At 40.0% G+C, this 27,682-nt stretch overlaps 1 protein-coding gene across 6 annotated transcripts in view; it reads left to right on the plus strand.

Moving 5' to 3' along the window:
- Positions 1 to 27,682, plus strand: part of DNAH8 (dynein axonemal heavy chain 8) — a 325,383-nt gene that overhangs the window by 152,846 nt on the left and 144,855 nt on the right. For all 6 annotated transcript variants that reach the window (XM_042986265.1, XM_042986264.1, XM_042986266.1 and 3 more), the window contains 12 exons: positions 1,619 to 1,705; positions 1,793 to 1,900; positions 2,898 to 3,032; positions 4,766 to 4,927; positions 7,234 to 7,480; positions 7,598 to 7,839; positions 7,930 to 8,070; positions 11,158 to 11,395; positions 17,976 to 18,118; positions 18,578 to 18,712; positions 19,361 to 19,483; positions 25,420 to 25,633. In XM_042986265.1, coding sequence (XP_042842199.1) covers positions 1,619 to 1,705; positions 1,793 to 1,900; positions 2,898 to 3,032; positions 4,766 to 4,927; positions 7,234 to 7,480; positions 7,598 to 7,839; positions 7,930 to 8,070; positions 11,158 to 11,395; positions 17,976 to 18,118; positions 18,578 to 18,712; positions 19,361 to 19,483; positions 25,420 to 25,633 — 1,975 coding nt within the window. The remainder of the gene's footprint in view (positions 1 to 1,618; positions 1,706 to 1,792; positions 1,901 to 2,897; positions 3,033 to 4,765; positions 4,928 to 7,233; positions 7,481 to 7,597; positions 7,840 to 7,929; positions 8,071 to 11,157; positions 11,396 to 17,975; positions 18,119 to 18,577; positions 18,713 to 19,360; positions 19,484 to 25,419; positions 25,634 to 27,682) is intronic.

Consider the following 27,682-nt stretch of genomic DNA (forward strand, 5'->3'; position numbering starts at 1 on the left):
ATGTCTCAGTGGACAAAGATTATAGAAAGTAAAATTAGGAAATTTTCTGATAAGCTTTATTATAAGCAAACATAAGCAAAACACTCGGGGGTAAATAATAATAATCCAGAAGTGATTAGTTATTATAACTCAGGAAATGGGATGAAAAGTTTTATTGTATGATACTGTGGTGGAGAATACTTTAAAAGAAGAGTAACATTTCCCTTGGATTAAGAATAATATTGGAAATATCAATTAGGTATTACATTAGACTGTAAATAACTGAGACATGAAAAATAGTAGCTTAACACATAAAGATTTATTCTCTTAAGATCCTTCTATGTTTCTACACCATCATGATTTTTATCTTCAAGTCACCTTTATAACCCAAGATGCTACAGAAGCACCTCTGTTTTGCTGTAGCCAATTGATTGAATCAACTCCCTTCAAACAAGCATCGTATTATGTGCCCTTTTGCATCTTCCAGTGTCAAATTTATTTATTTTTTTTTTTTTAATTTTTTTTTTTTCAACGTTTTTTATTTATTTTTGGGACAGAGAGAGACAGAGCATGAATGGGGGAGGGGCAGAGAGAGAGGGAGACACAGAATCGGAAACAGGCTCCAGGCTCCGAGCCATCAGCCCAGAGCCTGACGCGGGGCTCGAACTCACAGACCGCGAGATCGTGACCTGGCTGAAGTCGGACGCTTAACCGACTGCGCCACCCAGGCGCCCCCCAGTGTCAAATTTAATCACACCAGCTGCAAGGCAGGCCAGGAAATGTAGTGTTTTATCTGGGTGGTGATGCACCCAGTTTGCAACTGGGGTTCTGTGACTGAGAAAAGAGAAAAGAAGAAATATTGAGAGGCAGCTAGTAACTTCTGTATTCCCAGGACTGAGGAAGGTATCTGGCCAATGGACAGTGCCCACGAAATGCTTAGGGACTGAAGGCTTCTTAATGTACTTTCCTAGAATAACTAACCCCTCTTTGCCTGACTAGTCTTTGAATCCCTAACCTCTCCCCTGGAACTGTTGGGTCTGATATACTCAACCTGTTGCTATTCGTGAGGCCCTAGCTTCCTTTCCTCTTCTACGTTCGTCCTTTTCAATATTTTCCCCATCATTCCCATTTTATTTCCCCTCACTCCAATGGAGTTTTTTTTTTTTTTTTTTTTTAAATCAGCCAGAGAACTCTATAATTCTGACCATGGAGAATAATGGAAAAGATAAAATAAGAATTACCTAAGTAAACTGATCCATATGAAATCCTGAATTTTTTTCCTTTTTCAATAACCCATGTTAGACCATAATTATCCTAGTATTTATGTATCTTTCTTTTCTATTTTCTTAACCAATAGATACACAGAAGCTTAATTTTTGCTACATGAAGTGTGTGTGTGTGTGTGTGTGTGTGTGTGTGTATGAGTTTGTTAGTATAATGGAAATGGAAATTATGCATGAGGGGGTAATGTGACCTTAAAAAATATGGATAGTCCAATACATATTTTTGAGAAAGGAGGGACGTTTTATGAATCTAATGTTTTTCAATACCACCTTAGAATATGAACTAGGAATTTGAATGTGTTTGTATTCATGAAATGAACATTACATCAATAATTTAAAATAATTTTAACTTTTAGAACCCTGGGTATGCTGGGCGCCAGGAACTACCAGAAAACTTAAAAATTCAGTTTAGAACTGTTGCTATGATGGTTCCAGATAGACAGGTAGGCACTGGGATTTGGAAGCATAATATGATTTATGTTCTTGTTTTTCTCTAAATTGTTGAAAAATCTCATGACCTTAATTTTCAGATCATTATGCGAGTTAAACTTGCAAGCTGTGGTTTTCTTGAAAACATCGTCTTGGCTCAAAAGTTTTACGTTCTTTACAAACTCTGCGAAGAGCAACTTACCAAACAGGTAACTTTGTAAATCAATCTTTTTCCTAGCTGTAGAACGTGATTTTTTTTTACTTGGCAGTTTTACCCTGATAGATGTTAATCAGTGAGTTAAAAAAAATCTCAACTCTTTTCTAAGACATATTTATAATTATGTATGTATGCGTTTTAAAATTTTTTAGTTTGAAATGATTATGGAGTCTCAGTAAAGTTGCAAAGAAAGGTAGAGGGGGTCTTGTGAACCCTGCTTCCGCATGGTTGACATTTTGTAACAACAGTACAATTATAAATGACAAAACCGGAAAACAGATGGGGGTACAATCCACAGAGTTTAAGAGTTTGCCAGTTATGTATGCACATATGTAGTGTAGTGTAGTGTAGTGTGTGTGTGTGTGTGTGTGTGTGTGTAGTACTATGCAATTATGTCACGTGCAGATTCATGTAACCTCCACCTTGATCAGCGAACAGGACTGTTCTGTCTCTGCTACCCCTTATAGCCACACCCTCCACCCTTCTGAATCCCTAACCACTCGCAGCCCCTATTTTCCCTCCATCTCTATAACTTTGTTATTCCAAGAATGTTATAGACATGGAATTACAGAGTGTGTAACCAACAGGGTAAATTTAAATCTGTTTACTGTGAGGCATCTGGGTGGCTCAGCCAGTTAAGTGTCTGGCTTCTGCTCAGGTCAGGATCTCATGGTTTGAGAGTTCGAGCCCCGTGTCAGTCTCTGCACTGACAGTGCGGAGCCTGCTTGGGATTCTCTCTCTCTCTCTCTCTCTCTCTCTCTCTGCTCCTACCCCACTTGTGCGCACGCACTCTGTCTCTCAAAAATAAATACATAAACTTAAAACTAATCTGCAGTCAAAGGAAAGGTGAAAGACTTGAGCTCATAGAACTTTGAAGTTGAGCCCCTCCACACAGCAGTGTGTACAGATCAGCATATCCACCTATGTGTATATAGTGGGTCTGCATTTAGGATTGGTCAATTAAACAATCTTTTCTCCCCCCATCTTAGGTTCATTACGACTTTGGGTTGAGAAATATCCTGTCTGTCTTGAGGACACTCGGATCTCAAAAAAGAGCCAGACCAGAAGACAGTGAACTAAGCACTGTCATGAGAGGACTGAGAGATATGAACCTTTCCAAACTGGTATCCTTCCCTTCCCTGAACTCGCTTCTTCTTCAAGATTGTCACCTGTTCTTTCCCCCACTTAGCCGAAATGCAGGGGTTTGGCTCAGTTGGAGCTGAGCATTAGTAACGACAGGGACAGTGGGTATGTGAAGCTAGCCCTGTGCTTCCAGAAGACAAAAAGTCTGTGACCTTGTATACCCAACATGGGCTCTTACCACTTGTGAACCATAAAACCATTGGTGGGTTCTGGCCCCCAAATTTCAGTCCAGACTTCTTGTTTTTTTTATAATTGTGTCTTTAAAAAAAATATTTTTATTTATTTTTGAGAGAGAGAGAGAATATGAGCAGGAGAGAGGTGGGGGGGGGGGGCGGCGGGGATAGAGGATGTGAAGCCGGCTCTGTGCTGACAGCAGAGAGCTTGGTGCGGGGCTCAAACTCACGAACTGTGAGATCATGGCCTGAGCTGAAGTTGGACGCTCAACCAGCTGAGCCACCCAGGAGCCCCTTAGTCCAGTCTTCTACTATTATTTAGAATGTAACACAAATTCTAAACATGAAAGTCCAGGTTTCTTGGATTCACAGAGAACTATGAGAACTTTTGCTTTCTCAGAACACGTCTGAACTTACTTCAGCTATGTCTCTCCCCCGCCATCAACACCATTTCTGTTTTCCAAAAGTGCACTGAAAGTTTGCCATGAAGATGATAATAATTATCTTGCTGCTTTCACGCTTGTCACAATTATAGCCAGGTTCTTTGAAGTAGCTGACGGACAGGCGTGCGTGGGATTTTTTCAAGGGCTTTTATGTGTTACATATTGTGTCAATGCCCTGGGAATACAATGTTGAGGAAGAAGTGGTTCTTAGGAAGCTCAGTTCTAGTTATACAAACTAACAACTAACATCCGTGTAGTTCTTTAGTATTACAAAGCTTTTTCAGGGGTATTGTGTTGTTTGAGTCTCACAGCAACACTGTGGGATATGAATGGCTCGAGTGCTTATTGCCATCTTACTTATGAGGGAACCAAGTTCGAAGGACTCAGCCACAATTATGGTCAGTTGAGAAGCTGGAACAAAAATCCACAAAACTTTCTGATGTCAAATCCTCTGTCCCTTCTAGTACACCTTAGCGCCTCCCTTGGTAATAGTGTATTCTTGAAACAGCTACAAGAGAATTCCAATAGGTGTCGGCAGAGTCCCAGAGGATAAGGAGAAATCAGAAGGGGGCAGCAGCTGGGAATGGGGTGAGGGAGACGTTAAAGACGTAGCAAATGAGGATTAGGGTCAGTTGACTGAAACCTACGGCTTATTAAGGATGGCAGAACAGTGCTCTGATGGAGTGTTCCAGCCAATGTTGGATGAGCCGGGCAGTTTAAATGAAATTTTAATTTTATAATTAAATATAATTTTAATATTTCTATTTTCATGGGGTTGGGACTACTAATTGCATATTTTTAAGGTTAATGCATACACCTGTTTGTGAGATGCAGCACATTCATGATAACGTAGTGAGATCAAACCTTGAAGCAGCAGATTGTAGAGGATGCTGAATGCCAAAGAGCTTTGGGTACGATGCTATAGGTAACGTAGATTCAGTGGTGGTGTTCAGGACTTGGGTCTACAGGACCCAAGTCTGGTTAGGAGAGTAATACATGATTTTCTGGGCATGCAGTGATAGTAGGTGCCATGAGCTTCGTAACTGGTCAGTAATTATTTATTGACTGAAGAAGTAAAATTATTCTCTGCCATCTTAGGTTGATGAAGACGAACCCCTGTTCCTCAGCTTAATCAATGACCTGTTTCCAGGACTGCAGCTGGACAGTAGTACGTACGCGGAGCTGCAAGCTGCAGTGGCCAACCAGGTTCAGATAGAAGGTTTGATTAACCACCCGCCCTGGAATCTCAAACTTGTGCAGGTAAAGAAATTTTAATCTGTTATGCTAAGTGTGTGTTGTTAAAGATCGCCATTTGAAGAGAAGAGCTCAGGATATTAGTCTTAATGTAAATGCTGAAACTAAATTAATTTTTTAATGGTTATTTTTGAGAGAGAGAGAGACAGAGTGTGAGTGGGGGAAGGGGGAGAGAGAGAGAGAGAGCCAGAGAGAGAGAGAGAGACAGAACCTGAAGCAGGTTCGAGGCTCCGAGCTGTCAGCACAGAGCCTAACGCAGGGCTCAGACTCACAAACTGTGAGATCATGACCTGAGCCGAAGTTGGACGCTTAAACCACTGAGCCACCCGGGCGCCCCTGAAACTAAATTAAAGCACATCATTGCAAGAAGAGTCCTCAGGAGGATGTGTTGGCCCCAGAGAGATAGTATGGCATTACCCTGCCTGGCAGGAAACAAGCTGTAATTTGCTACCTAGAGCTGGTATTAGGGCAGGTGGTAACTAGAATCTCAAGAACAGTTAGGAGAGGGTGACAGGTTATATAAAAAGCCGGGGAGATGGAATGATCTCACAAGCTTCTTGTGTCAGTCTGGCAATATCACTCATAGCTGGGTACCTTCATGGGCATGGAACCCGAGGAATCTGGGAGTGTTACTTTGCTTCTGTTTTGTGTGTGGTCAAGTTCACGCCTACCCTAAAATCTAAATCCTTTGCCTGTGTCTCTTGGTATCTTTTTGCTCATTACATTTCATCCTTGTCAACCACCCACCAGTTAATCAGCAGAGGCAAGAAGGATTGGCAGAGATGCAGGAAGAAATCTCTATGGGCCTGATGTTTCAGGGGTATTTTCTAGGGCATTTGGAAATGAAGGAGCTGAAATTATGGAAAATGTTAAAAACTGCATGCGGAAAATAACAATTCTTATTTTAACTTGCCAGATAATAAGAAGTCCGAGTATATGAGACACATTCAAAGTTTACAGGGAAATATATGAGGAAAAGTTTAAGTATTTTTCATCATCCATGTATTGAAAACCATTAAACACTTCTTTTAATTTCTGGGAAACTTTCCCAAATCTGTATGATATACATACTGAGTATACTGAGTACTAAAATCATAGTCATTTCAATGGGTAGGGGACTAGAATATTGTGTTGTTACTCAGTGTGAACAGTGTTACTCTTGAATATAATGTTATGGGTAGTGTCTCTATTGCTTTTAAACTATGGGTTACTGTAGTAATACATTTCTACCTATAATGTTAGAATAATTTAAATTCTGCCTCCTATAAGGTGTAAGTTTTTTTTGTTGTTGTTGTTGTTTTTTTTTTTTTTTTGAGAGAGAGAGAGAGGAGAAGAGGGGCAGAGGGGAGAGAGAGAGGTTCTTAAGCAGGGTGGAACTTGATCCCATGACCCTGGGATCATGACCTGAGCCAAAATCAAGTGTCTAATGCTCAACTGACTGAGCCACCCAGCCACCCAGATGCTAGCTTTTAACTTCTTATTTTTATTAAGAAAACAATAGAGAGGATGTTGTAACAGATACCATCTAGTTCTTAGCACATCTCCTTGAATCTTTTTTACCGTAACTATGTGCCCCTTCCTGGACTATTCTAATAGCCCATATTCACTATTCTTTTCCAGAGGATTGGAGCCACTTTGTTAGCAGGCACAAATAGCAGTTAGTTAAGGACTGATGGGTGATGGAGTAGGAAATTCAAGTTCCCCTGCTTCCAGGTGGAATAAATGCAGGTGTAACTTACATTCCAGAGTACCCCCCAGGAACAGTGTTCAGGCTTCCCTGTACAGGATTTTGTCCTCAATAACACGTTCCCTGACTTCCCTTTCCTGTCTCGCGTCTCCCACTCCCTTATCAGTTTCTCCTGGGAGCACTTCTTGAATAAATCACTCATCTCAAGCTGGTCTTCCCTGTGATGGTTTGTGTTGCTGCTTTCCACCACCAGGGGGCGACATCATCACATTGAATACAGAGAAAGCGTGTGCGTGGAAAAACTTCTGCATCAGAAAGCCAAAATCACAAGGAATAGTAGTTTGAGAAGCAAAAACTAGATCCTGAGTTCATTATTTCCAAAACGTAATGCAAGTACCACATTGCCATAATTTTCTCACTTAACGTTATTTTATAATGTGGTGCTAACTGGCTAGCCACGTCTAGTAAAAAAAAAAATACAAACCACTTTTTTTCTCATCCTTTAAATAGTGAACAGGTTACTGTTAATAGCTTAGTGAAAGCTTTTTAAATTTCAGCACGCTGCTATGAGTGTCAGCAAGAGACTCATTAGTTCCATTTTTCAATTGCTTGCTTCATTGTGCAGTTATATGAGACGTCTCTGGTCCGTCATGGTTTGATGACTCTGGGGCCCAGTGGTTCTGGGAAGACGACTGTCATAACAATCCTGATGAAGGCATTGACTGAGTGCGGAAGACCTCACAGAGAGATGCGAATGAATCCCAAAGCGATTACCGCGCCTCAGATGTTTGGCAGACTGGACACCGCTACTAATGACTGGACAGATGGGATTTTTTCTACTCTGTGGAGAAAAACATTAAAAGCTAAAAAAGGTACACCTCAACTCTCCTTTGTGAAGCTTCCCCCTCCCCCCCCCGTCAGTTTATTAATAATACAACGTTTAATTTTTTTACAGGTGAAAAGTGATTTTCCCTTTTAATTGTTTGCAGGTGAAAACATTTTCCTCATTTTAGATGGCCCCGTGGATGCCATTTGGATCGAGAACCTAAATTCTGTGTTGGATGACAATAAAACTCTCACGTTAGCTAATGGAGATCGCATCCCCATGGCTCCGAGTTGCAAGCTTTTGTTTGAAGTCCACAATATTGAGAATGCTTCCCCTGCCACAGTTTCCAGGATGGGCATGGTCTATATCAGCAGCTCTGCACTCAGCTGGAGGCCGATATTGCAGGTGGGGACAGGAGACCCACGCCAGTGTGTGCTCAGCGGCTACCTGGGGTTCACATCCTTGGGAAACTGAGGTTCTGTCTCTTTGCTGCAGGCGTGGTTGAAGAAGCGCACCGCGCAGGAAGCTTCTGTATTCCAGACTCTGTATGATAAAATATTTGAAGATATATATACATTCATGAAACTGAACCTCAATCCAAAAATGCAGCTCCTGGAGTGCAACTATATCATGCAGGTAAGACTGTGGACATTCTCTATGCAGACTGGAGTCGTTTCCCCCTCCCTCCCCCCCCCCCCCCCGCCCACTTGCAGTTTAGAGGCATCTGAAATAGAAAATTCCTGCAGTCCATAGAAATATTTTTATGATATGGCTGTGAAGGCTTGGAGAAGTTGGATTCCTATTAAAGATTTCATTAATGTTGTTACTGCCATCTGTTTTATTGTTTTCTCTTCCCAAGGGTGGGTGTTGTCAGGGGAAGAGGAATGAACTGTCTTCCCCACCATCAAGCTTAGTAACCTTCCCGGAAAGTCCATCCAATCATGACAGTAGACTAACTAAATAAGTAAAGCAGATTGTTCTACCGAAAAGTGCAAAAAGGGAGCTGGTAACAAGCAAGAAGATTCGAATGGCAGTCTCATCTCAGCATTGCATATTTACAGAATACCAGACTGGGAAAACCTTTAAGCAATTTTCCTAGTAGTCTCTAGCTTTGTGTGTATGTCTTTTCCGCCTCCCTCCGCCCCCTCAGCTTTTCTTAACAGTCTTCGGAGAAAACAGAACGAATCATAGATTTTGAAGGGCTCTCCTGCTTCTAGGCTATAGGTGACCTTTCAGTATCCAATCTGGTGCTTTGATTTTCTCTTAGTTTAATAATGGATACCGGTCAGTGAGGATGGGTAGGTTAGAAGTAATGCATGAGACCCAAATCAATTAATTATTTAGTAATTACTTTAAAATGCATAACAGAAGTGAACATCTTATCTTGAATTAATTTTGTTTTGAAAGACTGAGGATGTCTTGCTGTAGATACATTTCTTTCTGATGCTGGATGGGGGGGGTGGTGGTACACTTTTCTTTAAATGAGCAGGTAGCAAATATTTAAGCAAATATTTGCACAACTGTCTGTCTCAACACTGACACCTGCTGTTGTATTGCAAAGTCAGCCAGACACAATGCCTACATGAATGAGTGTGACTGTGTTTCAGTAAAACTTTATTTGCCAAGCAGGTGGCTGGCCCCTGGGGCCACAGTATGCTGAGCCCTGCAAAAAGTTAAAGAGAAATGCAGTCTCTGATGTAGGAAATTTGGAGCCTGCTTCAGATTCTGTGTCTCCCTCTCTCTCTGCCCCTCCCCTACTCATGCTCTGTTTCTCTCTGTCTCTCTCAAAAATGAATAAACGTAAAATAAATTAAAAAGGGAGAGAGAGAGACTTAAAATACAAATCGACAATAAAATGATAAGTTAGGAGAGAGATAAAGGAAATTAAGGCGTTCAAAGGTCATTGGATATACAAGATAGGAATAAAGGGTTTATCTTTATCTTTCATTACCCGTGTATGCAGGATATACTGTCTAGGTAAGCATTAGAACACAGAAATTGAGTGCAGTGTATAGGTAGTAAACAAACAAAAGGAAAAAGTCAATCTTCTCAGGAAATAGGAAGAAAGCTACAACACATGTGTGCTCAGCAAACGGTAAGGGAATGGAGGTGTGAGAGGTCCGAGAAAATGAAGAAAGTATGAAACAGTCATGTCACAGAGAAGGAGCCTGAATGGAAGCTGAGGTCCATGATGATGATTTAAGTTTATTTATCTATTTTTGAGAGACAGAAAGAGAGAGCAGGGGAGGGGCAAGGAGAGAGGAAGAGAGAGAGAGAGAATCCCAAGCAGGCTGTGCACTGTTAGCACAGAGCCCGACGCCTGGCTCAATCCCACAAACCAGGAGATCATGACCTGAGCTGAAATCAAGAGTTTTAGTCAGTCAGTTTAACTGACTGAGCCACCCGGGCAGCCCCATGGTCATGATTTTAAAATGAAGCCAGAATTGTGTGGTTTTCTCCAGCCAAGCTTAGCTGCATAGGTGCAGGTGGGTGGAGAGCAGGCCGAGTTTCAACAAGGCTTTAATGGGGTTATGGCTTTCACAGGTGAGTAGAGGGTGTATGCGACAGTGATTATAGTGATGGGTCCTGGAATTCCAGCTAGGAAAGAAAGGAAATGAGGAAATGAGAGGAAATGAGGGATAGTTTAATGATGGCAGGAACTATGGATCGTGGTAGCTCTCTCTCGAATCTGGGAAGTGGAGGGAATAAGCTAGAAAGGGTGGATATGGTAATCAGAGAATAAAACGCTTGAAACTGAGATAATGAAGGGGTCACAGTTCTCAATAACAACAAAGTATAAGTATGACTGCATGAATGGCTAAAAACCGTTTATTCATTTTTGAGAGACAGAGAGAGTGTGAGTGAGGGAGGGGCAGAGAGAGAGAGAGAGAGAGAGACAGAGAATCCAAAGCAGGCTCCAGGCTCTGAGCTGTCAGCACAGGGCCCGACACGGGGCTCAAACCCACAAACCGTGAGATCATAACCTGAGCTGAAGTTGGATGCTTAACCGACTGACCCACCCAGGTGCCCCTGAAATAAATATTTTTAAATGATAATAAATTTGAAAGAAGGAGGAAAGAAGGGAAGAAAAAAACCCTATCTCCAGATATTGCTTGATCACTGTCCAACAGTAGACAGCATTTAGAGAAAGGTCATCCTGGTTTAAAAAGTCTGTGTGGGGGGCTCCTGGGTGTCTCAGTCAGTTGAACGACCGACTTTGGCTCAGGTCATGATCTCACGGTTTGTGAGTTTGAGCCCCACATCGGGCTCTGTGCTGACAGCTCAGAGCCTGGAGCTGGCTTCTGATTCTGTGTCTCACTCTCTCTCTGCCCCTCCTCCACTCATGCTCTGTCTCTCTCTGTCTCAAAAATAAGTAAACATAAAAAAAAAAATTAAAAGAAAAAAAAAAAAGTCTGCGTGGACTAACAGAAAAGATGCCACAGTGGAAATCAGAGGGTGTAGTTTCTGTCCCCAGCTCATGCGACTAACCTCACTGAGCTTCAGTTTCCTCATCTGAAAAGTAAAGGGCCTAAAATAGATGTTTACTTTCTTCTTCTTCTTCTTCTTCTTCTTCTTCTTCTTCTTCTTTCTTTTCCTTTTAGACTAGATGTTTTCTAAGGTAGTTTCTAGATCTAAAGTTTAGTTACTCCAAAACGTTAATTTTTTTTTATTTCAAAAATTTGAACACCAAAATTTATTTTATTATATTTCAAATATTTTCAGTCTCTCACTCTACTGGAAGGTTTAATTCCCTCCAAAGAAGAAGGTGGTATTTCATGTGTCGAACATCTTCATAAATTATTTGTGTTTGGCCTAATGTGGAGTTTAGGAGCCCTTTTGGAATTGGAAAGCAGAGAAAAGCTTGAGGCCTTTTTACGAAGTCATGGAAGCAAGTTAGACTTGCCAGAAATACCTAAAGGCACAAATCAGACCATGTATGAGTTTTATGTTACTGATTACGGTAAGTACAGTGACTTACACTTGAAATGAGATGATCTCCTTTTCAATGAGAAAAATATAAACTTTCATAAACTCTTCTATAGGGGAATATTAAGCCGATTATAAATAACTTGATTGCTAATACCATTTTTAAAAAGCATAGATGCAAATAGTGGAACTTTGCATATCGACCATGCTGGAAACTGGTAAGAGACTCTTGGCTTCTCCTCTTTTTGGAGTGGCCTAAGTGAAATCTTGTATAAATAAGTTGGCAATACCTCTCGCATCATGTACATCCTGGTGCTTGAAGAGAAAGGCAGCAGTGTAGAGAACATAGATGACCCGCATGATGAAGTAACAGATCAATCCCACAACTTCCCTGTTGGAAATGTCGGAATAATGAGAGAATGAACCAAGCATATGGGGTCCTTCTTACATGCAGCAGACTGGGCACAGTCCAGTGCTGTCACCTCAGCCCCCAGCCTCCTGTGTGTGGCAGGGCCCAGCTTCCCTGTCTCTAAGAGAAATGCCCTTGATTTTGGCGCCCTTCATCCGGAGCGTAGCTCCCAACTCTTCTAAACTCCAGAGAAGATAAAACATGCTTCCTAAAAACTGTATTGACCTCTGATTCTTCCTAAAACCCCAAAGCAGCAAAAGCATTTTTTAAAAGTTTATACATTTATTATTTCCGAGAGAGAGAAAGAGAGAGCACAAGCAGGGTGGGGGGCAGAGACAGAGGGAGACACTGGATCCAAAGCAGGCTCCAGACTCTGAGCTGTCAGCACAGAGCCCGACAGGGGGCTCAGACCCACAGACCATGAGATGGTGACCTGAGGTGAAGTCAGACGCTTAACTGACTGAGCCACCCAGGAGCCCTGCATTTGTTGTTTCTGTTTTGATGCATAAACTCAGAACAGGACCCTGGATGGCAACAAAAGCATTTTGAAAGCAAGAAAGCAGAAAGGTAAGTGGCACTTGATTTGGCACACGGGGCAAGGTAAGTCCTAAACTGGCAGGGGGAAGAGTTGAGAGGCAACGTAACGTATGCCGCAGAACCTTCCCATGGCTCGGGAAACGGAAACTGGGGTGAGGGCAGAGGTAAAAACCAGAGTGCTGCTTGTAAGTCTGTTTAAGAAACAGAACCTCCAGGTCCTCTTTCCAAAATCACACTGGTAGATAATCGCACTCACCTCACACTGGCCAAACACGGAAGAATTGGTGTTTAGAGAGTGTGAAACACAGAATTGCCTAGAGTTGGAGGATACTGGACACATTTGAGAGTGGAAGAATCATACTGAAAATAGGGATTAAGTGAAAGTTGGTGTTTTATTTATTTTATTTTTTTTTTTAATTTTTTTAACGTTTATTTATTTTTGAGACAGAGAGAGACAGAGCATGAACGGGGAGGGTCAGAGAGAGGGGGAGACACAGAATCTGAAACAGGCTCCAGGCTCTGAGCCATCAGCACAGAGCCTAACGCGGGGCTTGAACTCACAGACCGCGAGATCATGACCTGAGCCGAAGTCGGACGCTTAACCGACTGAGCCACCCAGGCGCCCCTAAAGTTGGTGTTTTAAAGGCCTTTATAAAGAGACTGAGATGAAGTGAACTTTTTTTCAGCTGGGCATTTTTAATCAGAATGATTAAATTAATTCTATGTGTGATTAGATGCTATTAAAGATTTGGGTTCATAAAAGGGAGCTCTAACTCCAAATGCAAACTAACAATGAAATGCATCCTTAAATCTACTTATGAATTCTGTTACAATCCAGAAACAATCAAAAGATGGGGGTTTTTAAATTTTTTTTAACGTTTTATTTTATATTTTGAGATACAGAGAGAAACACGAGTCCCAGCAGGGGAGGGGCAGAGAGAGAGGGAGAGAGAGTGGGAGACACAGAATCCAAAGCAGGCTCCAGGCTCTGAGCTGTCAGCACACAGCACGATGCAGGGCTCGAACCCACAAATGTGAGATCATGACCTGAGCCAAAGTTGGATGTTCAGCCGACTGAGCCACCCAGCTGTCCCAAAAGATGGTTTTTTTAAGAGATCAATAAAATTGATACATCTCTTACCAGAGATATCAGAGGAAATAGAGAAGACATAAATTACTGCTGTTCAGAATCAAAGAGGGAACATCCCTACAGGCTGTATAGACATTAAAAAATAAGGGAATAATAGAAACAATGTTTTGAAGGTATGTTTGATGATGAAACACACATGTTTAGATAAAAAAGACAAATTCCTTCAAAGGTACAAACTACTAAACCTCATCAAGAAGAAATAGGCATCCTACATATCCCCAGACTCACCAAAAATGTATAGTTAAAAACCTTTCTACAAAGAAAACTCCAGGCCCAGATGGCTTTATTGGTGAATTCTACCAAGTACTTAAGGAAGAAATAATACCAATTGTACAAAAACTGCTCCTAAGACATTAAACATAAGGAAGAAATACATCCCAGACCGTTTTATAAAGATGATGTTATCTTGATATCAAAACCAGAGAAAGGCATTATAATAAAAGTAGACTGTAGATAGTATGTCTTAGGAACAATGACCCATATTTCTTTCCTTTCCCTTTTTAAATTTTAAATAGCTTCCACACCCAATGTGGGGATTGAACTCATGACCCTGAGGTTAAGAGTTGTATGTCCTACCAGCTGAGCCAGCCAGGTGCCCTGACACACATTTCTTAATAAAATTTTAACAGGTAAAGTCCAAGTGAGCATTTATTCTATGAATTGAAGATTGGAGTAACATTGAAAAAGCAATAAATTTATTTTGCCATGTTAACAGACTAAAAGCCAAACACATCATCGGTCCTCTAAATAGATGCAGAAAAAGCATTTGACAAAATTTAACACCGTTTCATGGTGAAACTCTCAGTAAACTAGGAATAGGAGCTTTATAATTTTGACAAAGAGCATCTACAGAAAAGATAACATTTATACTTACTTATTGGTGAAATATTGAATATTTCCTTCCCAAGATTAGAAATAGGACACGGATGTTCTTTCTCATCACTGCTATTCAACATTGTACTAGAAGGTCTAATCAGTGCAGTAAGTCAATAAATAAACAAACAAAAACATACAAATAAAGTATCTACAGATTAGAAAAGAACAAATATACCTCTATTTGTAGACAATATGACCATTTGTATAGAATCCTCAAAAAAGTTTTTAAAACCAGTGAATTAGTTTAGCAAGGTCATAGGATAAAAGGACAATATACAACAATAAGTTGTATTTCTATATGCTCACAACAAACAATTAAAAATTGGAATTTTTGGGGCGCCTGGGTGGCTCAGTCGGTTGAGCGGCCAACTTCGGCTCAGGTCACGATCTCGCAGTCCGTGAGTTTGAGCCCCGCGTCGGGCTCTGTGCTGCCAGCTCGGAGCCTGGAGCCTGTTTTGGGTTCTGTGTCTCCCTCTCTCTCTGCCCCTTCCCTGTTCATGCTCTGTCTCTCTCTGTCTCAAAAATAAATAAACGTTAAAAAAAATTGGAATTTTAATATTTAAAAGAGTATCCAAAACTTAAGCAACCATCGAGTTAATATGGATTGCTATGTGGAGAAGATGTTATATACGAGCCTAATGGTAACCACAAATCAAAAACCAGTGATAGATAGGCAAAAAATAAAGAGAAAGGAGTACAAATATATCACTAAATAAAGCCAACAAATTATGAAAGAGAAGAAAGAATCAGAGAAAACTACAAAAACAACCATAAAACGAGTAACAAAATGGTGATAAATACATATCAATAATTACTTTGAATGTAAATGGACTAAATGCTCCAATCAAAAGACATAGGGAGATAGAGTGGATAAAAACAAAAACAAAAACAAAAAAACCCCAAGGCCCATCTATAAGCTGCCTATAAGAGACTCATTTTAGACCTTAAAGATATCTGCAGATTGAAAGTGAGGGGATGGAGCACCATCTATCATGTTAATAGACATCAAAAGAAAGCCAGAATAGCCATACTCATATCAGACAAACTAGATTTTAAACCAAAGACTGTAACAAGAGATGAAGGAGGGGCATTATATCATAATGAAGGGGTCTATCCATCAAGAAGATCTAACAATTGTAAATATTTATTCACCCAATATATGAGCACCCAAATCCTTAAAACCGTTAATAACAAACATGAAGGAACTAATCGATAATAATACAATAATAGTAGGGGACTTTAATACCCCACAAACTTTGATGGACAGATCATCCAAACAGAAAATCAACAAGAGAACAGTGGCTCTGAATGACACACTGGACCAGATGGATTTAATAGATATATTCAGAACATACCATCCTAAAACAACAGAATACACATTCTTTTTGAGTGCACATGGAATATTCTCCAGAATAATAACATATTAACAAGGTAGCAACAAGGTAGCAAATGACATATCTGAAAAAGGGTCGGTACCCAAAATATATAAGGAACTGATACAAGTTAACACACACAAAAACAAATAATCCAATTCAAAAATGGGCAGAAGTCATGAACAGACATTTCTCCAAAGAAGACATATAGGTTGCTAACAGATACATGAAAAAATGTTCAACATCACTGATTATCAGGGAAATATAAATCAATACTACAATTAGATAGCACCTCACACCTGTCAGAACAACTAAAATCAACAGCCCAAGAAACAACAGGTGTTGGCGAGGATGTGGAGAAAAGGGAAACCTCTTGCACTGTTGATAGGAATGCAAACTGGTGTAGCCACCATGGAAAACAAACAGTATGGAGGTTCCTCAAAAATTTTTAAATAGAACTATCCTATGATCCAGCAATTGCACTACTGGGTATTTATCCCCAAAATGTAAAAACACTAATTCAAAGGGATACATGCATCCCTATGTTTATTACAGCATTATTTATAATAAATTATGGAAGCAGCCCATGTGTTCATTGACAGATGAATAGATAAAGAAGAAATAGTATATAGATATACAATGAAATATTATTCAGCCATAGAAAGAATGAAATTTTGCCATTTGCAATGACATGGACGGAAATAGAGAGTATAATGCTAAGCAAAATAAGTTAGAGAAAGACAAAGACCATAGGATTTCACTCAGGCATGGAATTTAAGAAACAAAACAAATGAGCAGAGGGGAAAAAGAAAGACAAACCAAGAAACAGACTCTTAACTGTAGAGAATAAACTGATGGTTATGGGGGCGGGGGGAGACAGATGGGGGGATGGTTGAAAAAGGTGATGGGGATTAAGGAGGGCACTTGTCATGATGAGCACTGGGTGATGTATGGAACTGTGGATTCACTATATTGTACACTGGAAACAAACATTAACACTCTATGTTAACTATACTGGAATTAAAATTAAAAAAATAAAAAATATATCTGATAAAACAATTCAATCCAGAAAACATAAAGGACTCTTGCCATTCCATAATAGTGGTTAGACAGCCAAGCCAAAATTTTTTAAATGGGCACTATAATTAAATAGATGCTTGACCAAAGAAGATTTTAAAATGGTGAAAAAACACATGAAAAGATATTCAACATCATTGGTTATCGAGGAAATGCAAACTGAAACTAGAATGGGCTATGATTACACAGCCACTACAATGATTGCCATATGAAAAGATTGATAATACCAAATATCAGCAAGAATGCGTAATAACTGGGACTCTCATATACTACTCTGTGGGATAGCCACTTTGGAAAAAGTTTATCAGTTTCTTAAAAGTTAACACCTACACTTACCAAATGACTTGTTATTTTGCAAGGAAATTTGAGATTGAGGTTATTCCTCCAGTGATGAATATTTTCTTTGCTACTCTCAAATGTGTGAGCCTCTGCTCTGTTTTCATGCATTCTGTGTACACAGTAACTCTTTTGGTACAATCCTGAATCATAGTGTAATATTCCTGAAAAGCCAGTTAAAATGAACAATACGATACCAACAATAAAAGTAATTTATGGCAACAGCGTGAACATCTCTGACCAAGTTTGCCTAGCCAATGGTGATTATAAGTCTTTGTAGATTGTAAGGCACATTCCAGATATGCTAAATGTAAATACAATTTTTTTTTATAATTGAAGAAATGTGGTAAAAATAATTCTTATACCAATAATATCCATCAGCAAATTATGGGCTATCTAAAATCAGTTAATAAATTAGTAGTTACTGTTAAGTCAATAGGCTGAGCACTTTATTAACTAGTTTCAGGGCTAGATTTGTTTTCCCCATTTCTCATGGCAAACATTCTATGTCCACTAACCCCTTTTTGGTCTTCCCTATCCTTTCAGTTGATGGGGCTTCCCTACTAGATATTAAACATGTCATTGGTTTTACCAGTAGCCAGTTGTAATTCCCTTTCAGGCCAGATCTCTCTAGATGAATGATTCAGAAATTTAAAAACTGACTTTGTGAAGGGGCAAAACGAATTTAAATGATCAAATGCCGTATAAGATAAGCAGATATGTTCACATATTTTTGGAAAATGGTTTAAATGGCCATGTGATTCTGTTGGGTGTTTATGGCATTTGCATTTTTATATTTTGAGATACTTTTCAAAGAGTGCAGTTTTATTAAGATGAATTTTTACTTACTGTATAGGTGATTGGGAGCACTGGAATAAGAAACTACAGCCATATTATTATCCAACTGACAGTATTCCAGAATATTCATCAATTTTGGTTCCAAATGTTGACAATATTAGAACAAATTTTTTGATAGACACCATTGCAAAACAATATAAAGTAAGTTTGATAGTTTCTTAGCTGATCACAAACCTGTATGAAACACATCCCTTTTCACACGGTACAGATAGAAAAATTAAATTCCAGCACAAGGGGCCGGAAGTGGTGCCATTTAAGGGAAACACTTTTGGCGAATGAACCCCAGGATATACTCCAATTCAGTATTCCCTGAACTTCTGACTTCCGGCTTGCTCAGGAAAGCTGTCATATGCTCACAAAGTCCCTCAGTCTCTCGTGGTCACGTGAATATTTGCCCATTCTTTCTTCCAGCACAGTTGTAGTACACATGTCACTTTTAAATTTTTAATTGAACTAGGATTTATTTTGACGTGGGTCTAATTCTAAAAAGTAATTAAAAATTAGTCATATGAATTTTTAGAATGAAAAATGGCTGCTAGAGCCATAAGGCATTTAAAACCAAACACAACCCCTTTCACCATGACTATCCTATTACTGCAGGCTGTTTTGCTCACCGGAGAGCAGGGGACTGCGAAAACTGTAATGATTAAAGCCTATTTGAAAAGATACGATCCTGAAGTACAGTTATCCAAAAGTCTCAACTTTTCATCTGCCACAGAACCAGTCATGTTTCAGGTAAAACCCATCACTTGCTGAGGTAATCAACATCTTAAATGTTTTGAGTGGTGTTTACAGTAAAATGTGTATGCATATAAAAGCTGGTGTGTGTGTGTGTGTGTGTGTGTGTGTGTGTAGGAAATGGGGCTGCACCTGGCATTCAGCTATTGGTTTTCCCTAGGCTAAGATGGAAACCAAAGCCAAATAGCATATTTTGACCTAATATTGAGGCTGAAGCTGAACTTTGTGCATAAAATTAATGATTAACATTCCAATAACTTATTTTTTGCAATTTTACACTGTTTATTTAAAAAAACAATTTTTGAGTTCATTTATTTATTTGAGAGAGAGAGAGAGAGAATGCATGTGCATGTGAGTGGGGGAGGGGCGGAGAGAGAGGTGGACAGAGAATCCCAAGCAGGCTCCGCTCTGTCAGCGTAGAACTCGACGCGGGGCTCCATCTCACAAACCATGAGATAATGACCTGAGCCGAAACCAGCAGTCCGACGATGCTCAACCAACTAAGCCATCCAGGCGCCCCTACAATGTCTATTTTAATAATGGTATTTATGTATATTAAGTAACTCAATTCACTCTGAGAGACATGCTCAGCATTTTTAGGAATCTGGGTTGAAATCTAACACTCGAACCATTTCCTCTTTCCAGAGAACCATTGAAAGCTATGTGGATAAACGAATGGGAAGCACATATGGGCCACCAGGAGGCAGAAAAATGACTGTATTTATTGATGATATTAATATGCCGGTGATTAATGAATGGGGAGATCAGGTATGACTAAAATACCTCCTATAGATGATAGTTAATCAGTATTTTTAGTTATATATAAAAAATGTCAATAGCCTTCATCTTATTAAGCCTCCCTAGTAGCAGTTCCGTTTTGTTTGACTTCTCTGGTATAGCTGGCATTCTCCCTTCTTGAGGTCCCTGTGGGCTTTTCAGCAATACGCCTACCTGTCTCTCTGGCTTCGTGATTTCAGTGACCTTTCTGGCTCCTCTCTTCCTTTCCCCAGGGTTTTCGTTTTGTTCTGTTACCTCTTATTCTACATACTCCCTCCAAGGAATACCTGATGTAGAAAATACCTTTTTTTTTCCTTTTAACTCTGCCATGCGTGTGTCCCCCTTGTGATCATCTGTCAACCCCAGAGACATTCCCCATCAGAGAACCTCACTGATGCTGTCAGGGTTCTGCATGTTCCTTGAGGGATTGCCAACACCTCCCTCCCACCACTGCCCACTGCTTCATCAATTACACCTACCTGGAGCCTGCCAGCACCCATTCCATCTGGCCTTTTATGTGGATTCACCTCAGATACCTCTAGGAGGTCCAGACTCCCAGGTCCTGTGCTCACCTGAGACTATTCCTCAAACAGCTTTGCACAGCACTTCTCTGACCTTACTTCCTACTTTTCCCACTCTGAAACCTTTCACTTAAAAAAATTTTTTTTAAATGTTTGTTTTTGAGAGAGACAGAGGGAGAGTGCGCAAGTGAGTGGGGGAGGGGCAGAGAGAAAGGGGGACAGAAGATCCAAAGCCGGCTCTCCACCGACAGCAGAGAGCCCGATGCGGGGCTCAATCCCACAAACCATGAGATCATGACCTGAGCTGGAGCCAGATGCTTAACCGACTGAGCCACCCAGGTGCCCCCCTGAAACCTTTCTATGTGCCCCTGGAAGCCATAGTTCATCCACAGAATTCCTTGTAAATGAGCTTCTCTGAATTTTTCTTTTGCCTGCTTGCTCTAATGGAAATCTGGGAGGCTGCTTTCCTCAGTTAAGTTGAGCCCCTGGGCCTAGAGGTGGGGGAGATGTCCTCCTTGCCTCTTGTTGTCCCCTGCCCTGTGGAGGGATCAATCCCACCTCATGCTTCCCTTGTTGCTGTCACCTCAGACCCTCAGACAATACCCTGAAGATTTCCATTCCTGGATCACTGTTACTCTCCCTCTTGCTGGGGCCAGCATCATGTGTGTGGAAACTGGGCTGACACAGTGACTCATATTTCAAACGGACCTGCATTGGTTTAATGCTCTGTAGGCACCAGTGTGAATTTCTTAATAATTACTTTTGAACAAGGAGCCTTGCATTTTCATTTGCCCTGGGCTTTGCAAATTATGCAGCCTGCTTGTTGTAATTCTTGGTGATGCCAATACTGACATATGTGATCTTGACCTCTTAGTTCCTCCTGTGATGATTGTGTCTTCCACCCTGGGTGAATTAGTCATCCACGCAGTCATACCTACACCTTGTTATTATCGAGAACTGTGACCCCTTCATTATCTCAGTTTCAAGCATTTTATTCTCTGATTACCATATCCACCCTTTCTAGCTTATTCCCTCCACTTCCCAGATTCGAGAGAGAGCTACCACGATCCATAGTTCCTGCCATCATTAAACTATCCCTCATTTCCTCTCATTTCCTCATTTCCTTTCTTTCCTAGCTGGAATTCCAGGACCCATCACTATAATCACTGTCACATACACCCTCTACTCACCTGTGAAAGCCATAACCCCATTAAAGCCTTGTTGAAACTCGGCCTGCTCTCCACCCACCTGCACCTATGCAGCTAAGCTTGGCTGGAGAAAACCACACAATTCTGGCTTCATTTTAAAATCATGACCATGGGGCTGCCCGGGTGGCTCAGTCAGTTAAACTGACTGACTAAAACTCTTGATTTCAGCTCAGGTCATGATCTCCTGGTTTGTGGGATTGAGCCAGGCGTCGGGCTCTGTGCTAACAGTGCACAGCCTGCTTGGGATTCTCTCTCTCTCTCTTCCTCTCTCCTTGCCCCTCCCCTGCTCTCTCTTTCTGTCTCTCAAAAATAGATAAATAAACTTAAATCATCATCATGGACCTCAGCTTCCATTCAGGCTCCTTCTCTGTGACATGACTGTTTCATACTTTCTTCATTTTCTCGGACCTCTCACACCTCCATTCCCTTACCGTTTGCTGAGCACACATGTGTTGTAGCTTTCTTCCTATTTCCTGAGAAGATTGACTTTTTCCTTTTGTTTGTTTACTACCTATACACTGCACTCAATTTCTGTGTTCTAATGCTTACCTAGACAGTATATCCTGCATACATGGGTAATGAAAGGTAAAGATAAACCCTTTATTCCTATCTTGTATATCCAATGACCTTTGAACGCCTTAATTTCCTTTATCTCTCTCCTAACTTATCATTTTATTGTCGATTCGTATTTTAAGTCTCTCTCTCTCTCTTTTTAATTTATTTTACGTTTATTCATTTTTGAGAGAGACAGGGAGAGACAGAGCATGAGTAGGGGAGGGGCAGAGAGAGAGGGAGACACAGAATCTGAAGCAGGCTCCAGGCTCTGAGCTGCCAGCACAGAGCCCGACGTGGGGCTCAAACTCATGAACCGTGAGATCATGACCTGAGCTGAAGTTGGACACTTAACCAACTGAGCTACCCAGGTGCCTCCCCCCGCCTTTTTTTTTTAACTCCCACAAAACATTATTTTTACTTTTTTATATATTCACTTTTCATCTGCATTGCTGGCTTGTTTGCCACTTTCTTTGCTCTTTCTTCATTCTTCCTTCTTAGACCTTGCATGTGGTATGTTCCTTCTGCTTTTAGAACCTACTTTAGAGAAGGTCTTTTCATGACTAATTCTTTGTCTGCACATGTCATTTCATCTTTTTTATTTGAAAGACAGTGTTTCTGGGTGTGAAACTCTAAACTCGCAGTTCTGGGTTTTTTTTCCATCATGTTGAATATATTCTTCCTGTTTTCTGTTTTCCTTGTTGCTGTTGAGAATTCAGCTACCACTTAATCATGGCACGTCTGAGCTTAACCTGCCTTTTTTTTCACTTGCTGCTTTTAAGGCTTTCTCTTTGCTTTACTTTCCTATAATTTTCTTTCTTTTAAAAATGATGTTCCTTGGTGTAGATTTATTTGTACTTATTTGCTTGGAATTTGCTAGAACTCATGAATCTGTGGTTTGGTGTCTTTCATCACTTCTAGAAAATACCCAGTCCTTATCTCTTCAAATATTATTTCTGCCCCTCCTTACTTCCCTTCTTCTCAGAGTCCTATTGTATATCAGACTTTCTTCTATGCCTTGTATATTTCTTCTTTTTTTCTTACATCCCAGCCTTTTCTGTCTCCAATGCTTGTGATCTAGATAATTTCTCCTCTTTGTCTTCCTCCTCACTAATTTTCTTCTCTGTTTCGTCTAATCTCCTGTCAAATTCATCCACTGAGTTTGTATTTCAGCTACTGTTTATTTTCTCTTTCAAATATGTGATCATTTTTATAGTTTCCTATTCCTTGCATATATTTTCAAATTTTCAAATGAATTTTAAAACATATTGAGCATAGTTGTTTTAAGGTCTGTATCTGTTAATTTCAGCATCTGAGGTCTATGTGATCCTATTTCTGCTCTTTGTTGTTTTAATAGTTCCTGTGTGTGTTGAACAAGTCTTATTTTCTGTAAGTATCTTTGACTGCTTGCTAGATCATTATCCTTGAAAAATTAATCATGACTGTGTTTCACAGCCTAAGCTGGATATGCTCTCATCAAGACAGGTTTTGAGTTTTCTTCTGCCAGATCCTTAAGAGCTTATTCAGTCAGGATTATCTCAAAGCAAGGCTAAGATTGGAAAGTTTCTGGTCCACTTAGGCTATGCATACCCAGGGTGCAAATCTGTGCAAGTGTCATCCTGAGGCCACAACCTCCTAGGGAAGTCTCTTATTTTTCTTTTTTCTTTCCTTTTCCTCTCCCATTCAGTAGGGATCCAAGAGAGACTTCTCAGCAGTAAGGTGAGAGAGTGGAGGCATATTAAGATATCATCTATAAGCTGAAGAGCTCTTGAATTTCGGACTCACTTAACCAATTAGGGATGTCTACTTGGATCTCAAACTTACCATGTCCAAAACCAAATTCCTGTTACTCCCTAGATCTGCTCCTGAAATACTCCTCTTAATATCAAGAAGTGGAAACTCCACATTCAATCTGTTAGGAAATCATGTGGGCTGTATCTTCAAACTATGTCCAGGATTTTACCACTACTCATTACCTCTATTGCCAACACCTGGTGCAAGCCACCATCTCTCTCTCTCTCTCTCTCTCTCTCTCTCTCTCTCTCTCTCTCTCTTCTTAATCATTACAAATGCCTCCTCATTGTCTCCCCATTGCCTTTGCCCTTCTCAGTCTATGCTCACATCAGCACCCAATTAAAACATGGATCAGATCATGACACAGTCTTCTGGTCAAAATCCTCCCATGAGACTTGTAGAATATAAATGCCAAAATCCTTACCATGACCTAAAGACCCTGCATTGACTGATCTTACCTCCCCATGACTCTGCCCCAAACACATTTATTGGTCCTTGTATACACTGGATATAATGTTCACTCAGAGCCTCTATGTTTACTGTTTCCTCCTCTTGGAATATTCTTCCTCTAGATGCCTAAATGGTTTGCTTTCTCACCTCCTTCAAGCAATGAGGTTATATATTCTTCGGTTGCATGTCATGTGAGGTGAATCCTCCCGTGTTCTCCATATTCAGTTGCACCCTCAAACACTGTCTATTTCCTTTCTCTGTTTTATTTTCCTCCCAAAACTCATACCATTTTATTTACATACATATATACATACTAGCATACATGTGTATATATTTTTTCTCCTACCACCAGAATGTATGCTCCATGAAGACAGGAATTTTTGTCTATGCTACAACAGTCAGACACACAGTGGTCATTAATATGTGTTGAATGAAAGAATGTCGTATTTGAGGTGCTTGTGTGTCATCCACTCAGGGATGCCTAGTAGGAATTTGGATATACAGGCATGGAGATTAGAAGGGAATCTGAAGCTAGTTACAGAGTTGAGATTCTTTAGGGTATAGGGTTGACATGACATCGGCTGAAATAGTGAGAATGATAGAACTCTGTAGAACACTTACATGAGAGGGATAGGTGGAGAAAGAATGACTTAGGAAGTGATCCAGGGTCACAAGGTAAACCTGGAAATAATTGATCCTCTGAAGCCGAGAGAGGAAAAATTTTCAATAGGGAAGAAGTGTTAGCAGTGTTAGAGTCTTCAGTAAAGGAAGATGAGGACATAAAATCTAAACCCCAAACATTCCTGGAGGCTCAGGAATAACTATCCCACATTCTGATTTAAAGTATTTTGAAATGTTAAATGTTGATATTTGTAACTCTGACTACTGTTGTAATTGTATCAAATATTTTGTAACTTGCTTATTTAAATTTCTTTGGAGATCCATTTTATCAAGGTGGTGAAGAGTACACTGAACTTGTTGCAGACGTTTAGCTTATGGTTTCATTCATGAGTGGTAGCATTTAAGTATTTTTTAAAGTTTATTTATTTATTTTGAGAGAGACAGAGATAGCACGAGTAGGAGAGGGCCAGAGAGAGAAGGGGAGAGAGAGAATCCCAAGCAGGTTCCGCACTGTCAGCACAGAGCCCCATGTGGGGCTTGAACCTGTGAAGCCGTGAGATCATGACCTGAACGAAAACTAAGAGTCAGACACTTAACAGACTGAGCCACCCAGACACCCCCATGAGTGGTAGCATTTACATAAAATTGCCTTGCAGGTTATTATCAACATTTACAAGCATTTCACTGATAAGAGTTGACTATTTTATGTGTACCATTTTGTAAGAGCCATGCAAGAATATGATAGATATACTTACTAAAGTTATCACTGTGTACATTTCAGGTAACTAATGAGATCGTGCGACAAATGATGGAAATGGAAGGAATGTATAGCTTAGATAAGCCTGGAGACTTCACTACTATTGTTGATGTGCAGCTCATAGCAGCAATGATCCACCCTGGAGGTGGTCGAAATGATATTCCACAACGTTTAAAAAGACAGTTTACTGTGTTTAATTGCACATTACCTTCAAATGCTTCAATAGACAAAATTTTTGGTATGACTGTTCTTGGTGTTACATTTTTTTATCCTATTACATAATGGACATAAGCCATGCAAAACCTTATTTAAGAGATAAAAAGGCTCTGTCTGAAGTAGGGATTAAGAATCTGAAATTGAGAATTAAATACCAGAGAAGAGGGACTAAATATTAAGAAGACTCATGTTTATAGTCTATTCTAAAACTCAGGAATATTTAGAAATAGCCTTGTTGAAGTTTGACTTTGGTGTAAGCAAACATTTGTGTTTTTGTTTTGTTGACACAATTAATCAGAGAAATTTGGGCTAATGAATGACAGCACATGTATTATAGGTTAACAATGTAATATATCAAGTCAAATGTAGCACTTCGATATGTTAATGAAATGGGAATTTTGATAACAAATTTATGCTCATATAAACTATTTAATTAAAAATTACATATATGAAGACATACAAGAGAAACGGACCCATGTATATATGGACATTAATTGGCATTGCAGGTGCTGTAGATTAGAAGGGAAAGGGAAGACTTTTAGTAAATGGTACTGGGACTTTTTTTAGTAATTGTTATGTGAAAATAATTGAAATTGAACCCTTACCTCACACCAAGCATAAAATCAATACAGGTGGATTAAAGACTTAAATATAGAAAGGAAAGATATAAAATATTTGGAAGAAAATATCTGCATGACAGCTGAGTAGGAAAAGAAACTCATTTATTTATTTGCATATTTATTTATTTATTGCTTATTTATTTATTTTGGGAGAGAGAGAGAGAAAACACAAGCAAGGGAGGGTCAGAGAGAGTGGAAGAGAGAGAGAATCCCAAGCAGGTTCCATGATATCAGCACAGAGCCTGAAGTGGGGCTTGGTCTCATGACCTGAGCTAAAATCAAGAGTCAGACACTTAACCCATTGAGTCACCCAGGTGCCCCTGGAAAGAGCTTATAAAATGAGACTCAAAAAGCAGAAGCCATAAAAGGAGATGACAAGTTTGACTAGATTAAAATTAAGAACTTTTGTTCATTTAAAAAGCAATATTGAAGAGTGAAAAGACAAGCCCCAAAGTGGGCAAAGATGCAAAGATACAAATTTAAAACACCAAGGAGGGGCGCCTTGGTGGCTCAGTTGGTTAAGCATCAGACTCGATTTTGGCTCAAGTCATGATGTCACGATTTGTGGGACCAAGCAGTGTATTGCGCTCCATGTTGACAAGGTGATGCTTGCTCGGGATTCTCTTCCTCCCTCCCTCTCTGCTTGTCCCATGCTCATGCACGCATGCTCTAGATAGATAGATAGATAGATCATCAAGGAAATAACATTTTATACCCACTTGATTTGCAAAAATGAAAAATTCTGACAAAATCAGGCATTGGGGAGAATGTGCAGGACTGACACACTCACCCCCTACTGGTGGGTGTATAAATTGTGACAGGCCCTGTGGATAATAACTGGACCTCATTACTGGTAAAGCAGAATGTGTGGACACCCACAGCAGTTCCATTTCCAGGCATATGCCAGTTTATCATTTGTTTCCTTTATGATTTTCACTTTCTGAGTTTCATTTAAGAAGTCCTTTCCTATCCAGCAGTCATGTAGATATTGTCTGTGTTTTCTTCCCAACATTACAGTTTTGCCTTCCATATTTAAACCCTTAACCCATCGTTACTTGATTTGTGCCACAAATCAATGACACACATGTTCTACAAGAATGTTTATAGAACAATGTTCATGATAGCAGAAACCTTGAAACAATCAAATATTTATTGACAGTAAAAGCGGATCCATACATAGTGGTCTAGGCACACAGCTTAATGCCATTATGCAGCAGTGAATATGAACAAACACAGCTACGTGCTTCAACATGGCCGAAGCCCAGAAATGGGTTGAGCAAAAGAAGCAAGTCACCAAGGAATATATGATACGATTCCATCAAATTAAATTTCAAAAGTTGAAGTTAGAGAAAATGTTAAAGGTCAAACCCATAAGTGGGCCACCCTATAAAGAAAAGCAAATCGCGGTATCTCGTTAGGTCAGAGTAGTGGCTGCCTCTGGAGGAAGGAAG

This window comes from Panthera tigris, chromosome B2, assembly GCF_018350195.1.
Source record: "Panthera tigris isolate Pti1 chromosome B2, P.tigris_Pti1_mat1.1, whole genome shotgun sequence".
In the NCBI taxonomy this organism is placed as follows: domain Eukaryota; kingdom Metazoa; phylum Chordata; class Mammalia; order Carnivora; family Felidae; genus Panthera; species Panthera tigris.